Source organism: Zea mays, chromosome 4 (genome assembly GCF_902167145.1).
Source record: "Zea mays cultivar B73 chromosome 4, Zm-B73-REFERENCE-NAM-5.0, whole genome shotgun sequence".
NCBI lineage: Eukaryota > Viridiplantae > Streptophyta > Magnoliopsida > Poales > Poaceae > Zea > Zea mays.
Window position 1 is genome coordinate 231944373 of NC_050099.1, and position 16006 is coordinate 231960378.

The window sequence follows — 16006 nt, forward strand, 5'->3', positions numbered from 1 at the left end:
TCTAAATATGTTTTTTGAGTTCATTGGGTGCCAAATCATGTTTAGGAAGTTTCCTAGAATTTTTGAAGCCTTCGAGATAATTTTCGGATATTAAAAACGATTTCATCCTTTTTCTGAAAATTACTTTTAATTTTAAAAATGGGATAATTACGAAAAATAAAATATCTTCAAACCCTAGCAGTATATATATAGCTAGAATCCTCTCGTTGAACCCTTTCCAAAATTTGAAACCCCACCCTCAGATTCGATCTGAAACTCCCGAAATTGCTCGCCGAAGTTTGGGACGGTTCCAACTTCAGTTACAACTCCGGCGAGCAATTACTTTCGATCCGTGCATCGTCGGTGGAATCTTAGGGTACCTCTGTGGTCGTCTCGTTGAGAGCTTCGTCCCGGTGCCTTCGATTCGTCGATCCGACCTACGATTCGTCCCTAATCGGTGAATTTGTGCTCGGCTGCAGCGAACTTCGTCTTCTCCGGTTAGCCTCCACCATTGTTGCACCTAGGGTTTCTTGCTTCCTATTCGTGTAGGGCCCTCCTCACCCTTCCCTCTCTCCCCTGCCGGCGGCGCCCCTCCCCCCTTTGTTTCCCCTCTCACGGCGGCCGGCGGCGGCGGCTCTGTCCGCCCGCGTGCCCCCCGTGGCCCCGCACGCGACCCCCCTCGTCTCCCCTCCCCCTCCCATGGTTGAGAGGAAGGAGAAGGGGGAGGAAGAAGATGGAGATTTTGCGATTTAGTCCCTGTTTTTTTAATCTATGAGCACATAAATTTAGTTCAATTTAAAAACCGCGATAACTTTTACGTTTTAAATCCGATTCACTCTATTCAAGTTGCTTTAGATTCATATTAATATTGTCTACATGTTAAAAGTAATATTCTCTGTTGTTGCACATTTTATTTAATTTATTTAAACGTTTGTTTGACCAAAGGTTAATAGAAGGATGTTTTATTTTGAATCTAATCTAAGATTTTAGTTTGCACATTTATAAATTGACATTAGCGTGGTTAATCTTAACTGAATTATTCTTTATTAAATGATTGTTTAGTTTACTCATGCTATCTATTAATTAGTTCTCATGTGTAGTGTCGGTCCGTACGTCGTACGCGTGCTGTGCTCGTACTGTGGACGTGCTGCAGAGCTGTTTTGCGCATTGCGTTTTTCGTCTCGCGCCGTTATTTCGTCACGCTTATAGTCGCTAACGTTATTTGAATCATTTATCTAACAAAAAGCTGTTAGCGTAGCAAACTAAATAAAACTAGGCAATAGCTCTAGATGCAATTAATAAATGTTGATTGATGCGAGCATGTCAATATAAATGTTCTATTCCATATTCGTGTAACGTAGACGCAATAACTTCTCAATCGTAGCTTTGATCTCGACGTTTTTTCCTCATGTGACCATAGAAGCGAGCGCTATTTTGTATTGCACATGTTTTCCCTTGTATGGTGTACTCTTTCTTTCTGTTCCAAGGATGTTAAATGTATGTTCGTACTTGCTTAGATAACGTTCCATCCACGGAGGCCGAGGGAGTTACAGAAGAAGCCCCTGAGCAGCAACAATTTGGTGCATGCAAAGTGTCCTCTGACCTATTATGGCCTATGTACTTTATAATTCACTGTCCCGCATACTATGATTTACCTAAGGATTGACTAGCTTTCTAATTATCCTGTCCTTGATAACCTTTTTGGGTTGGGTTATTATAATTAGCTACTTGCTAGTGCTTTTCCCTAATCAACAAACATGATGAGAATTGCTTAATGATACTATGATTCATTATGATTATGATCATGAACTTGTGGCATTTTAGGGGGCTCGGGCGGTTTATCGAGTGCCTCTCCGTAAATACCTGTTCGTTGAGAGACCACCTGGGACAATAATACAACCATGAGGGTGGAATGGGACGCCCTTAGCTGATTAATTGGAGGAACTTGGGCGGGTGTAGCTTGCTTCCCCGTTGTGCCGTCAATAGGGGCTAGGGCATAGTGCTTGCTTTGCTAAGGGTGGGTGCCGAGGTTCATTCGATTTGGTTTTGTTAGTCACCCACCTTAGGGAGGAGTACTGTGTTTCTACGATTAGCAAAACCTAATAGGAGGCTACACACCAAGAGAATCTTTGTAAAGTCTACGTAGTGAATCCCTAGCCATTCACCTCGGTAGTGAAGATCAGGTCTTCCAAACTTAGGCTGGAGAGGGGCCACGACTCGCGGGTAAAGTGTGCAACCTCTGTAGAGTGTCAAAAACTGGTATATCAGTCGTGCTCACTGTTAAAAGAAGCCTTGGGATCCTCTTTGATTAGAGATACTTTGGATTCATTTATGTTGATGGTTCAACGATGATGGCTATAATTATGATACTTGGTACTTTCCTCTTGGAGGAAGTGCTCTCTTTTGGGAATATCAACTTGGGTTTTATCATAAAACTTGGCTTCTATTAATGATAAATACCTGACCAACTAAAAGCAACTGCTTTGAGCTTAACCCCACATACAACTAGTCCACTTCAGCCAAACGGGACATTTGCTGAGTACGTTGATGTGTACTGACCCTTGCTTAAACACCAAACACCAGATTGTCCCTATTGCAACCATTGCTCAAGAGAAGATGAAGAAAATTTGGAGGATTTCTAAGAGTTTCAGGACTTTGAGGAATTCTAATCAAGAATAGCGACAAACCCCCAAGGATCAAACCAAGCTTCCGCAATTTCCGAATCGCCCTGTAGAATGGCCTGTTCTCCTCTGTTGGAATACACAGTTCCTTTCCCTAGTACCGTACTTGAGAGTTTCCTACATCATACGACTCAGAAATTGCTATCTTAATGTCCCCTATCTTAACTGAATTCGATATCTCAAAAATCAATCCAATTTCTTCTTGGGTTGCCTGTGAAGGCCTTATCTTACCGCGTTTCGTTCAACACTTTGATTTATGTTTAAGTTAATGACTATATGGATGTTTTGGGCATCATGATGTAATAAAGTTATACTTATTTCCGCTATTATTTGAGCATTGTGTGATGATGTCCAATTATGTAATCGATGTGTACGTGAAATTCGGATCCTGGCACGTACATGGTTTGCATTCGGTTTACCTTCTAAAACCGGGTGTGACACATACCCTCAAGCACTTGAAGGATCGGTGATCATCGAGCAACCAAAAGGTCACCCTCTTCAATGATATCTATAACCGCTTATACGCGCGTGCGATCGAGTAGAGCAGATGACATACAACCATTACATATCAAATGGTACCGTTGCATTGGCATCTATTATTTTTTTATTATGGAAACAAAGAGTTCCTACTTTTGCATCAAATGCATACAACCATTACATATCAATTATTGACTCAATGAACAGGTGTTTGAATAATGAAGCTAACTCGATGGAGCCAAATAACGTGACTATGAATAACACTAGCCACACTCATGTCTTGCATTTGATCGCCATTCATGATTCGCAAAGACTTCCATCGCCAATACTTCCAAGGCTTGACACACATCGAGAATTTGTTGATGTGTTTCCTTCTTCTGTAGGAGTCTCTAGACCCTGAACCAATGAGTACCTCTAAAAATGACTTGCATAATTGATGGTATTGATTTATGATTAAAAGCCACCTCATTTCGAGTAAGCCAAATAGACCAAAATAAAGCTGATATTCCAGTAAGTAGTAACTTTTTTGTATCCTAGATCACTATTACTTGCCCAAGACCCGATAATATGATTAATGTTAATGGCCATTTCTATTTTTAGAGCAAAGTAAATTATTCTCCAAATATTTTTGACAATATAGCAATAAAAAAGAGGTGTTGCATACTCTCATTTCGGTTGCAAAAGCAACAAGTCAAGCTACCTTTCCATCGTCTTCTGGCTAAATTAATTTTTGTGAGGATCGCTCCCCGACCTAAATTCCATAAAAACTTTTATTTTCAAGGGGAGCTTAAGTTTCGGAATCAACTTATTCCGATTGTTGCTGGGATTGTACATCAACAAATGGTACAGAAATTGGACTAAGAAAATTCCATTCTTATGCCCGTCCCAAACAAATTTGTCCCTATATGGGTCCAAACTAACCGAATTTAGCAAATATAGCAAGTTTTGCCACTCCACTAATTTAATTCTCGTAATTGTTCTACGAAAAGATAAATTAAGATTCATATCTGGAAAAACTTGTGCAACCAAGGTCGACTTATTACACACTATATTAAAAAGGTTAGGAAATTGCTCACTAAGAGATCGGCTGGTTAACCATTTATCCTTTCAAAATCTGGTAGCTTGCCCATCCCTCGCTTGGAAGTGGCCCCATCTATCCTTAATATTCATTAGACCTGACTAGAAGTGGGAATCACCCGGTCTTCTGGATATTTGAGTAAGGGATTTATCTCCTAGGTATTTATTTTTGAGTAATTGTTTCAACATCCCATCCTTATTAAGTAATTTGTATAACCATTTACTGAGTAAACAAATATTTTTAATAGCCAAATTAGAGACACCTAAACCTCCTAGCACTTTGTGTTGACAAATAACATACCACCTAGCCAGCCTATACTTCATTTTACTGCTTCCCCTACCAAAAAATCTAGACCAAATGGTATCTAGTTTCTTCAAGACGCCCACCTGTAACTCAAAAAAAGGCATCATGAAGATAGGTAGACTGCTTAACACAGAATTAAGTAAGACCAACCGTCCACCTGAAGATAAAAATTTGGCCTTCCATGTACTAAGCCTCTTTTCAAACCGATCAATAACACCTTGGTAGTTACTATTTCTCAATCTTCGATGAATCATAGGAATTCCAAGATATTTGAAAGGCAATGTTCCAATTCCACAACTAAATAGATGTGCAAATTGCAATTCATATTCCTTAGCCAATTCATAGCAAAATAACTCACTTTTATGGAAATTTATTTGAAGCCTAGACATTTGTTCAAAAGTAGTCAAAAGTAGCTTGATGTTCTGAGCATGTTTAAGATTGTGGTCTAAGAAAACCACCGTATCATCAGCATATTGAAGGATAGACAAACCCCCTCGAACCAGGTGTGGAACAATTCCTTGGAATTGATTTTCCTCTTTCGCTCTTGCGAATAGAATTGCTAGCATGTCAGCAACAATATTGAATAAAACGGGCGACAAAGGATCCCCTTGACGAAGGCCCTTAAAAGTGCAAAAGAAAGGACCAACTCCATCATTCACTTTAACACCAACATGACCTCCTGAAACTATTTTTGGATCCAAGCGCACCAAGATGGAGAGAAACCCTTCATACGCATTGCTTGCTGGAGACAACTCCATTTCACTTTATCATAAGCCTTCTCAAAGTCAAATTTAATGATAACTCCATCTGTAACTCGTGAATGGATTCGTGGAGGATAATAACCCCTTCTAGGATATTACGACCAGGCATAAAAGTTGTCTGCGAGGGACTGATAATTTTGTCTGCTACTAGACCTATTCTATTTCTAGGAAATTTAGTAATGATTTTGAACGATACATTAAGTAAGCAAATAGGTCTGTAGCCATAGATTTTATTTGTGTTGTCTCTGTAAGCCGGTAGGGAATTTTTTATGAAAGTCCACAAACAATGCTGATAGATCAAACTTAATAATTTCCCAAAACACTTGATAAAACTCAGCTGGAAAACCATCTGGTCCAGGAGCTTTATTATGTTCCATATTAAATACTGCCTTTTTAACTTCTTCTATAGTAAAATTAGCAGTTAGTATTTCATTCTCAGAGTCCGAAACTTGGGGGGAATATCATGAGTATTAGATTCGTCAAGTTCGATCAATGTTGTGTCTGATTTACCAAAGAGGTTTTTGTAATAACTTGTAATACGCTGTTTAAGCTCTTCCTCGTCTGATAAACAAGAACCGGCATCATCCTCTAATGAATAAATCCGTTGTCTCCGGTGTTTGCCATTAGCCACTAGATCATGAAAATATTTTGTATTATCATCCCCCTCGAGGAGATGTTTAACCATAGCACTCTAGAAGAGTCGAACTTCTTCCTCTCTCATAATACGAGTTAGCCTTTCATTATTAGCAAAAGCTTTAGTGTTTAACTCGTTAGACGATAAGCCGCCTTTTATCGAGTTCATCAATGAACTCAGAAAGTTGCTTCTTCTCCCTTTTTATTAACCCTGCTGATTGGCATCTATTATTGGTTCTATTGTTTCTTAATCGGGCTTTTGTTGTTGGTTGTGCCGCGGAATCGTTCGTTCCTGTACGAAGAAGATGATTCTTCTGCCAGGGTACTAGCATATTATTAGTCAAAACTGGCTACATACTTGACTTTAGAAACTGTATTGTCTTTAGGATATGACTGAAGAATGACGCTAGCTGCTGTGGCCGAAAGCTTAATAACAAAACCTTCCCCAGACGGCTAGGCTCCCGCTCAAATCAAGAGGGCCGGGTGGCAGTGGCACGCGCGCCTGTCGTTTGCCTGGCTCATTAGTCACCGTCAACAATGAAGCAGATCGTTTCGTGTAGCGTGGTCGTGGAATATTACTTGCCGTTGCCCGGCGCCTCAGGTAGTTTCTCCCTGGCTTTTCTCGCACGGGGACGGGGCCCCGCAAGATACTTGGATTAGCACAAAGGCAAGCTTTGGTATCTATCCTCGCTCTGAATGTGTGTGTGACAGGAGCAGGAGGGAGGGAGGGCGCACGGATGTTTTGACCAAGAGCTGCCGGCATGGAAAAACGCGACGTCGGGTGGCCAGTCCCCGTCCCTAGTAGTCCAGTCCTGGAAGAGCCGGCTTCGGCGACCGCGACCACCGGACGACGAGACGAGTCGAGGAGCGATGAATCCAAACGGACTGCCGTGCCATTTGACTAAATTAAATCGTCGCGGACCCCACCGGCCCCGGAAGCTTCTTTCACACATGACGTCAGACGAGGCGAGGTGCCTCTCTGCCGCCCTGCCCCGGAAGATTCGATTGAAGTATATTGCGTTACGTGCGCGCGTACTGCTGGATCATCCTCCTGTGTGCTGTCTGCGCACTTGTCGTCCGTCCATTGAGCTGAGCGAGCCATCCCGTGATCGCCGATCCCCCAGTTGCCACCCTCACCGGCTGCCTGCCGTTCCCTCCGCCTCTCAAATCCAGTGCCGTGCGGGCGCGGCGGCGGCTCCCCAGTTGGCAGTTGCCCAGCCCCCAGCAGCATGACTACTACGACCAAGAATCATAAGCAGCAGCAGCTGCTGCATATGCTGCCCACGGCGGCTGCCCCGCCTTGGCCCGTAAGGACCAAGCTCCTGCTCTGCGCCGCCCTCGGCTTCGCGCTCGGCGTCGTGGCCACCGCGTCCCTCGTGAACTCCCCCTCCTACGCGACGTCGTCCGCCGCCGCCGCCGCGCTACGGGGAGGAGGAGGAGCGCTGGGCCTCGTCTTACCGCCGTCCGCCACCAGGAACGCCGCTCAGGACCGCCGCCCGCCGCCCAAACAAGCAGGCGCGGCACGGGCAACGGTCCGCCGGTCCCGACCGGAGCCGCCGGCTGGCACGGGCATCACTAGCGCTGCAGCCCCGCCGCCGTCTGTTGTTGGCGCCGAGGGACCAGCAGCGCCTAGTGCCACCTCCCGTGTCAATGGTGGTAGCATCGTCAGCGACAGCGACGGCGACGACGAGGAGCTCATGGCCCGGGCGGAGGCGTCGGCGCCGCGGGAGGTGCCTGCCGGCTGCAGGGTCCCCAGGGTGGCGTTCCTGTTCCTCGCGCGCTGGGACCTGCCCATGGCGCCGCTGTGGGACGAGTTCTTCCGCGGCCACCGCGGCCTCTACAACGTCTACGTGCACTCCGACCCGGCGTTCAACGGCTCCGACCCGCCCGAGACCTCCGCCTTCTACCGCCGGAGGATCCCCAGCAAGGTGCGTGCGCGATATTATTGCTGCTACTATAATTCGTGCTTTGCTGTGCTGCCTACCACTCCAATTCAACATATTCACTGCTCTTTTCTTTGGGTATACTACTAGCATATATGAATTTCTAGTATTAATTAATTTGGAATTACCATCGATTCATCGTCTCATGCAAATCATTCATAACTCTTTACACGTACATCACTCCTACTGTGCATGCGTATATATAAGTATATAGTATGATTTAATTATTTATAAGTACAGTATACGATCTTGGCACGACGTGTCATTTACATCCAAACTCAAAAAAATCAGGCAAAACTTTGCCAAACTTTGTCAGTACATACAAAAACAACTAAGGGGGTGTTTGGGAACAAAGTTTTTCTGCAGTTTTGGAAGAATACTGCAGTATTCTCAAATACTGCAGTATTATATACATAATGGTGTTTGGCAAGCTGGGTAAAATCTCTGTTTTCAAAACTGAAGTATTGCAAATACTATAGTTGTTTTAAGGCATTCTAAACTTAGCTCTGGACCTCAGTTTTTAAAACTGCGGTATTATAAACTACGGTATTGTCATAACTAAAGTATAGTATAGTATTTCAAAAACTGTGGTTTTCAAAAACTTTGTTCCCAAACAGGGCCTAAAGCCGGGTTTGTAAAACCGGATGCCGACGTGACATACCACAACGGAGCCACTTATGGTCCCCAACATGATATATTGTGTCACTTGGGTCTCCGAACTTAAATGCTATGTCACTTGAGTTCCCGAACTTTAATTGGCTTGCTCTAATGTGCAACGACACGTCAACATCCGGTTTATATGTTACATGTCGTGCTACATTAGAGCAAACCAATGAATGTTCAGGGAGTCAAGTGATATTATAACATTCAAGTTTGGAGACCTAAGTGACACAACATGTCATGTTGGGGACCCCAGGTGTCTCCAACGTGGCATGCCATATGTCGTCATCCGGTTTTACAAACACTGTTTTAGATGGGCTGACAAAGTTCGAGAACCTATCTGCCAGTTTTCTGAGTACGAGGATAAGTGACACAGCGTGTCAAAGTTCGTGTACCGCTAGTGTAGTTTACTCTGTATTTATTTTTGCAAATGATGAATGCTTAAAAGCGATGGGATTCGGCTCGCTAGACCCACATCTCTTAACGGAGCAATCCGGAATTCCAGATCCATACGGAAAGTAGTATCCTGACTGGATTATTGGGTGTACGCCATGATTTTAGAAAATTGACACATGACGTCGAAGGCATAGCCGCCGCATAGGGCCGCCCTCCTGCCCTGTCAATTGCCAAATAGCTCGCTCCTCGAGAGCGAGGAGGAATTTTTGTTTCCACACGCAAAAGCATGGGGGTTCCAAAGGGGCGCGCGATGAGCTCGAAGCAGCCTACTCTCAGACGGCGAACAACGAAACGAAGGCATCGTTTTCGATATATCATCAATCTTCTAGCTTAATTTCCTTGTATGCCTGGGCCCTCAATTCTGTCGTCTGAACTCTGAAGCAAACAAAACTCGAAGCTTCGTTCGCTAAGAGTCACCTTTGCTCGTGACGCGGCCTGTGCGTGCCTCCTCATGTGGATGCGATAGCTTGAAACCACTGCGTGCGGGAGGGTTCAGTATTGTATTTGCCAACCACGCAAGGTGATCGAAATAATGGCTAGCGTACGTACAAAATGCCATCTACAAGCCTCCTCTTCGTAATTGCTCGCTCTCCTTCGTTTCTAAATACCAGTCTTAGTTTTTACTCTGTAAATTGCAGCAGTCACAGTCAAACATCTATATTTAATCTGAAAGCGAATATATATGCATGGTGACATATATATATATCTGTGACGACGGTTGACAATTCAGTATTATTAATAATTACGGGCTAGCACGGGCAGCCAGCCCCGAGCCCGGCGTACTCATGCCAATTTTAATGGATGTCTTCCCGCAATTTGCCGCTGCTGGCTATCATAATACGGACCGCCATGGATGATTTGATTTTTGTCCAGCATATTGTGGCATGCATGATGATCGAGTAGGATGTGTCATGCATGTGCGTTTTTATTTCTTTGACCGTATTTGAATGCACTAGAGTTAATAGTTAGTTGACTAAAAACTTGCTAGTAGAGCTAGCTAGCTAACAAATATCTAGCTAACTATTAATTAATTTGTTAAAAATAACTAATAATAGCTAAACTATTAGCTCTAATACATTTAAATTCACTTTTACTAGTAATATCCTGTGAATATCTGGAAAGGAAAGGTTTATTGTTGTCAACTGGATCGTGTTGTGGTCTAGCATTGAGGTTATCCATACTCATGCAACCTTAAAATTTTACTCTAAAAAGAATATCCTATTGTAGTTAGTGAGATTCTCTACTATATTCTATAAACTTCCGCAGTTATATTCATCTTAAATCTCTATCCTATACTAACTACCTCATACCCTATATTCTATTATTTATTTTCAGCTCTCTCGTCTCAACCTCCCGTGGCATCTGTCTCCCGCTCTGCCTCCAGCCCCACTTCAGGGCTATCGAGTAGCACGAACGGAAACGATGTAAATAACGTTTCTCTGCTGGCGCTAAACTTTAGAGTAAGTTGCGATCCTTTAGCTAGCAAATTATGTGACTCGATCGACGACGTAGAGTTTCTTTTAAGGTTCGTTGCTGCGCGTGGCCTGATATCTTTGTGTGGAGAGGATCTAATTTTACGTGAGTCGTAAGTTGCGAGCCTTTAGCTAAAAAATTATGGATTCGTCGCACGTGAATAAACTGTCAATGTCAATACATCACATATGTCACGCTGGTTGGAAAGTATCTCCAGCATTCATCATTAATGACGATGGTAGCGTGGGCATTTTTGAAAACCCTCGATTTTTTTAAAACTGGCTTATAAAAATTGAAGTGTTTCCAAACATACCAGTTTATACTCTAGTTTATAGAAACTAGAATAACAGTTTCTTGAAAAAAATAAGAAGGTAGTCTACTCTAGCTAAAACTAGTTTATGAAAATTGAGATGGTTTCAAACACTATTAATCAACTTTTTTATAAACCTGTTTCTAGAAGAAAAAAATTAGAGATACAAACTGAATTCTTAAAAACTAGGTTGTTTCTATTTTCTAAACCTGAATTTATTAATATGATAAAAAAAACCGTCTTGATAATAAGAAATTGTGCACATTTTTCTTAGCATGCATGCTTCTCCGAGCCGCCAATATCTCCTTTTCTTTTCTTCTACATTCTTTTACACATTCTCGTTGTGAAAATTGTGTTTCGGATACCACGTTGCGATTTCTAATTAAACCACCGCTTGTTGAGTCTAGGGGTACTCTCTATTAAAATGGTATCTACCAATATAGCTTTATGTAATACTTACCATTAACTACTGCAGGAGGTGAAATGGGGCGAGATCAGCATGGTGGAGGCGGAGCGCCGGCTTCTGGCGCACGCGCTGCTGGACGACCACTGCAACGCGCGCTTCGTCCTCCTGTCGGAGTCGCACGTCCCGCTGTTCGATCTCCCCACGGTGCACTCCTACCTCGTCAACTCCACCAGGCTGTACCTCGAGTCCTACGACCAGCCAGGCGCGACGGGCCGCGGCCGCTACAACCGCCGCATGAGCCCCGTCGTGGCCGCGGGGCAGTGGCGCAAGGGCTCCCAGTGGTTCGACCTGGACCGGGCCCTGGCCACAGACGTGGTCGCCGACCGCGTCTACTTCCCGCTCTTCCGCCGCTTCTGCCGCCGTCGCCACTGCTACGCCGACGAGCACTACCTGCCCACGCTCCTCAACATCGTCCGGCGCCCGTCGGCGGGGGCCAACCGGAGCCTCACGTGGGTCGACTGGTCCCACGGCGGCTGTCACCCCGCGCGGTTCACGAGGATGGAGGTCACCGTCGACTTCCTCCGGTGGCTCAGGGAAGGCAGCACGTGCACGTATAACGGCAGGACCACCACAGTCTGCTTCCTTTTCGCCAGGAAGTTCCTGCCGAACTCGCTCACCAGGTTCTTGAGGTTCGCGCCCAAGGTGATGGGGTTTGGTTAAAAACCATCATGCATAGACGACGGGGTACAAATTTTAAGGATCAGCGTCTAACGTGATTGACTGATTGTCTTTGTGAAGGACCTCAAATCCATTGATTCATTCATTCATGTGCAGTCATAATTTAATGTTACTCTTTACTAGCTCAGTAGCTTCGTGTGCAAATTCTTTTTGAATTCTCATTTTGTAAAGAAAAGTGTACAGAGCACCAGAAAGGGGAAACGATCAAAAGCTCACCATTGTCTTTAATATGATTTCTTTTGGACAAAAATTAACTAGCTGGATTCACTGCTGAAAGCAATGGAGGTTGAATTTTTTACTAAGGGCTATAGATGTCCAAATAGTACGGGCCACCCCATTTGGCACGTGGCCTGGCACGTTTTTGGCCCGGTCTAAGCATGGGGCTTGGACAGCCACACAAGCCCATGTGTTTGGGCCCGACCAGGCACGAGGCCCATTTTTTATTAAGGCCAGCAGGCCATCCAGACGACTAGCCCCCACCGTCCATCGTGTATCCTCACACCCACTTTCGTAACCTTAATCCCCACGCATGTCCCACGTCCATTATTGCTCCTAAGTTTAATACTCATGTTAAAGGAGCAATCAAGTGAAGAGTTCTCTCTTCTTTTCTCTTATCATCGTAACTTGGTTGTAGTTTTCATAACACATATAATAAACCAAGTCTGTGTGTTTAGAGCTCATTTTGCAGGATCACCTATTCACCCCCTCTAGGTGCTCTTAGGAGGTACGTGAGTTTGCTGAATCATGTAAGGTTAAGTTGCTCAATTCGTCTCCATACTATACTCACGCCAATGGTCAGGTTGAGTCAAGTAATAGGACACTGATTAGCCTTATTAAAAAGAAGACATCTGATCATCCTAGGAATTGGCACAAGGTTTTGTCTGAGGCTTTGTGGTCTCATAGAATATCTAAACACCATGCTACTAAAATATCTCCTTTTGAGCTTGTTTATGGGCATGAAGCTATTTTGCCTGTGGAGGTAAGCCTAAATACGATCAGGTTCGCCAAGCAAAATGATCTAGTTGTTGGTGATTATCATGATCTGATGATGGATAATATTGATGAGGTGACTGACAAGAGACTGATGGCTCTAAAAGAGATCGAGAATGACAAGATCATGGTTGTCAGGCCTAAAATAAGAAGGTGATGGCTAAATCATTTCAAGTTGGAAATCTAGTTTGGAAGACAGTCCTGCCACTTAGGAGCAAGGACCGGAAGTTTGGCAAATGGTCACCAAGCTGCGAAAGGCCTTATAGAGTGACACATGTAATCTTTGGTAATGCACACATGCTGTAGACTTTGTAGGGCGATGAGTTACCTAAGGCATTGAATGATCGTTTTCTGAAACTATATCATCCTAGTATTTGACAAGATGCTTTGAAAATCGATGTTCTCACATTGAGTTGATAACAACCTATAACATGTGTTTTTTGTTCGCTTATCTTCCCCAAAAGGAAGAGGGCATGTGTTGAGCACCAAATGCGGCACCTAGGAAGGTTGGACAGTCTGGTCCTATGGCCCGGACGGCCCACGAGCTAGTCCAAACTGTCCGCTATTAGATCAGAACACACGAAGTTTATTGGGAGACACCTAAGAATCGGTCTAGACCTCCATATATATATATAGGGTTTAGGGTTTAGGGTGTGGTTATTTGGAGCCCAAGGCTTCAAATAGTTATAGGATAGGAAGCCCTAGTCGGCTCCCTCCCGCACGACCCACGTCGGTGCGCCCCCCACCACGTGATTTTAGGGCGCTTGATTTTAGGGATTTGTTTTTATGGCAGTTATGGACATGATGCCAGATTTGAGCGTAAAAATCTTCACGTTTGAGCGCAAAATAGTGGCAGACGTAGCATAAAATCTTGTCTTCCGTCACCTCGCATGTGGGGTCCTATTTTTATGGAAGATATAGTCGTCACCCACCAGATGTGAATGTGGTTTTCGATTTTTATGGCAGGTGTGGTTTCATATCTAAAAATTATGGCAGATTCAAAAATTGTTGTGCATTCGAAAAAAATTACATGCGGGCTACTGTGTGGGCGCAACCCAGATTTGAGCATAAAAAGGCTCAAGTTTGAGCGTAAATAATGTATGATATAACGTAAATGTTGATTCACTCCCAACAAGAGCCTCGGCTTCCATGCAACCACCATAAATCAAGGGATTTGATTAGTTGAGTTGATTAGGGGGGATTTAATTAGTTGAGTTGATTAGAAATTTTGATTTTTATGGTAGCCATGGACACCATAAATTGTGAGATTTCCTTTTTCACTGTGCTCACGAAAAATATGCATGTGGTACACTGGTGGACGCACTCTAGGTTCGAGCATAAAATGCTTCAATGTTTAGCATAAAACTCCACAGTTTTGACTGTAAATACCGAGCCAACATGAGAGACGTTGACAACTCTGATGCGTTAGATTCATTATCGTAAAAATTATAAAGTTTGAGCATAAAGTAGTGTTAGATCCAGCATAAATGTTGGTTCAATCCTAACTAACAACCACCATAAATCAAGGGATTTGATTACGGGAGTTGATTATGGGATTTAATTAGGGGAGATAATTGAGGGATTTGAATTTTCATAAAAGTTACATACACCATAAATTAAGTTGTTTCCTTTTTCACTGTGCAGCGAAAAATATGCATGCATGACAGTGGTGCGCACCCCCAGATTTGTGTAAAATCCTTTAACCTATAGTGTAAAAATCCTCATTTGTTATCATAAAACCGATCCAACGTGAGAGCTGTTGATAACTCAGATGTGATGTATTAATGATCATAAAAATCATCAAGTTTGAGCCAGATCGGAGGAGACCGTCGCTAGAGGATACCTGAAGCACACTCGATCTGAGGGTGTCACGCAGCCCTCGGCGCGGAGGGCAAACCCCTCACACGCCTCAAAGGAGTTGCCGCTGCCACACGTCTAGATCGGTGAGGTGATGTCGTAGTGCCTTCGGATCAAAGAATCGCCGCCAGATCGAGGAGCCACCATCGTTGCTCCGCCAGATCAAGGAGTCGCCACCATCGCGCTGCTGGATCGGAGAAACGTCGCCGTCGCGCCTCTAGATTAAGGAGCCACCACCGCCGCGCCACCAAATCGGGGAGCCACCACCACCGCGCCACCAGATCAGGGAGTAGCTGCTAGTCCATGCGTCCGGAGGCTGCCGCCATCGCGCGTGTCTCGGGGCGCTGCCGTCTTTCGGTCTCGGGGAACCACCGCCCCGCGCGCGTCTGGGTGGGCGATGTCGCTCATGTATCCGGGTGGGGTGTCAAAACCTGAACCCTAGCGATCTGGGGCTTCTTTTTTAGACATCCGAGACCTGGTGCGGCTGAACCGGATGGCAGCATTGGGCCAGGACTTCCCCTACCTATTGGAAGCCTAGGGCTTGTGTAACACCCTGATTTGGGGTATAAAATTTCTTGCTAAATGCCTACCAAATTCAGATGTTACCCCTTGCCTCTCTCTAGTCTCTCTCTCTACCTTTACCTTTGGAGTAGAATTAGGTTAATTTAGTGAAGGGATTTATTATTTATTTTTGTCAAAACTTATGTGAGTCATGAATTGTTGCATCATGCTGGTCCCAAAATACTCTTTGAATTGATGCATATGTTTGACTTGGTTTGAATTTGAATTGAAAACCCTAGAGAAAATAAAAATAAAAGCAATTAGAAATTCCTGGAAAAAGAGAAAACCAATTCAGCCCAAACCGGCCCAGTCTAGCCCAGCGGGGCCGCGCACGCGCCCGCGCTGCCCCACAGGTGGGCTCCACCTGTCAGCGGTAGTTTCTTTCCCCGCACGCTCTCTCTCCCTCTCTTCCTCCCTCTGCTCAGTGGGACCGGGTTGTCGACGCTGGTCACCTGCTCGTCCACGCGCCCCTCTTCTATCTCTGCCTCGTGGGCCCATTTTGTCAGCACACCGAGTCGTTCCCTCCACGCGCCCGCTGCCCCTCGCTGTGCCGTGGGACAGACCTGCCAGCTCCACCTTCCCCATGAACCACCGTGGACCAGCGCATATGCACGCCGAGATCCCCAACCACGTCTCCTTGTGCTTGATTTCGGCCGTCTGGTCTCTATCGCGCGGTCCGGATCACCGGATACCGCTTCGC

The 16006-nt window shown here is 44.6% G+C and overlaps 1 protein-coding gene across 1 annotated transcript; it reads left to right on the plus strand.

Moving 5' to 3' along the window:
- Nucleotides 1–6960: 6960 nt before the first annotated feature.
- LOC100275790 (uncharacterized) lies at nt 6961–12170 on the plus strand. Its single transcript, NM_001371516.1, has 2 exons — nt 6961–7840; nt 11230–12170. Exons 1-2 carry the CDS (start codon nt 7142–7144, stop codon nt 11878–11880), a joined length of 1350 nt encoding a protein of 449 aa, NP_001358445.1. The 5' UTR covers nt 6961–7141; the 3' UTR covers nt 11881–12170.
- The last annotated feature ends 3836 nt before the right edge of the window (nt 12171–16006 follow it).

Excerpts from the sequence above, each read along its gene's own strand:
- LOC100275790 (NM_001371516.1), top strand. The coding sequence starts at position 7,142 with ATGACTACTACGACCAAGAATCATAAGCAGCAGCAGCTGCTGCATATG. Across the intron at positions 7,841-11,229 it reads GCCGGAGGATCCCCAGCAAG|GAGGTGAAATGGGGCGAGAT; the intron begins GTGCGTGCGCGA and ends TAACTACTGCAG.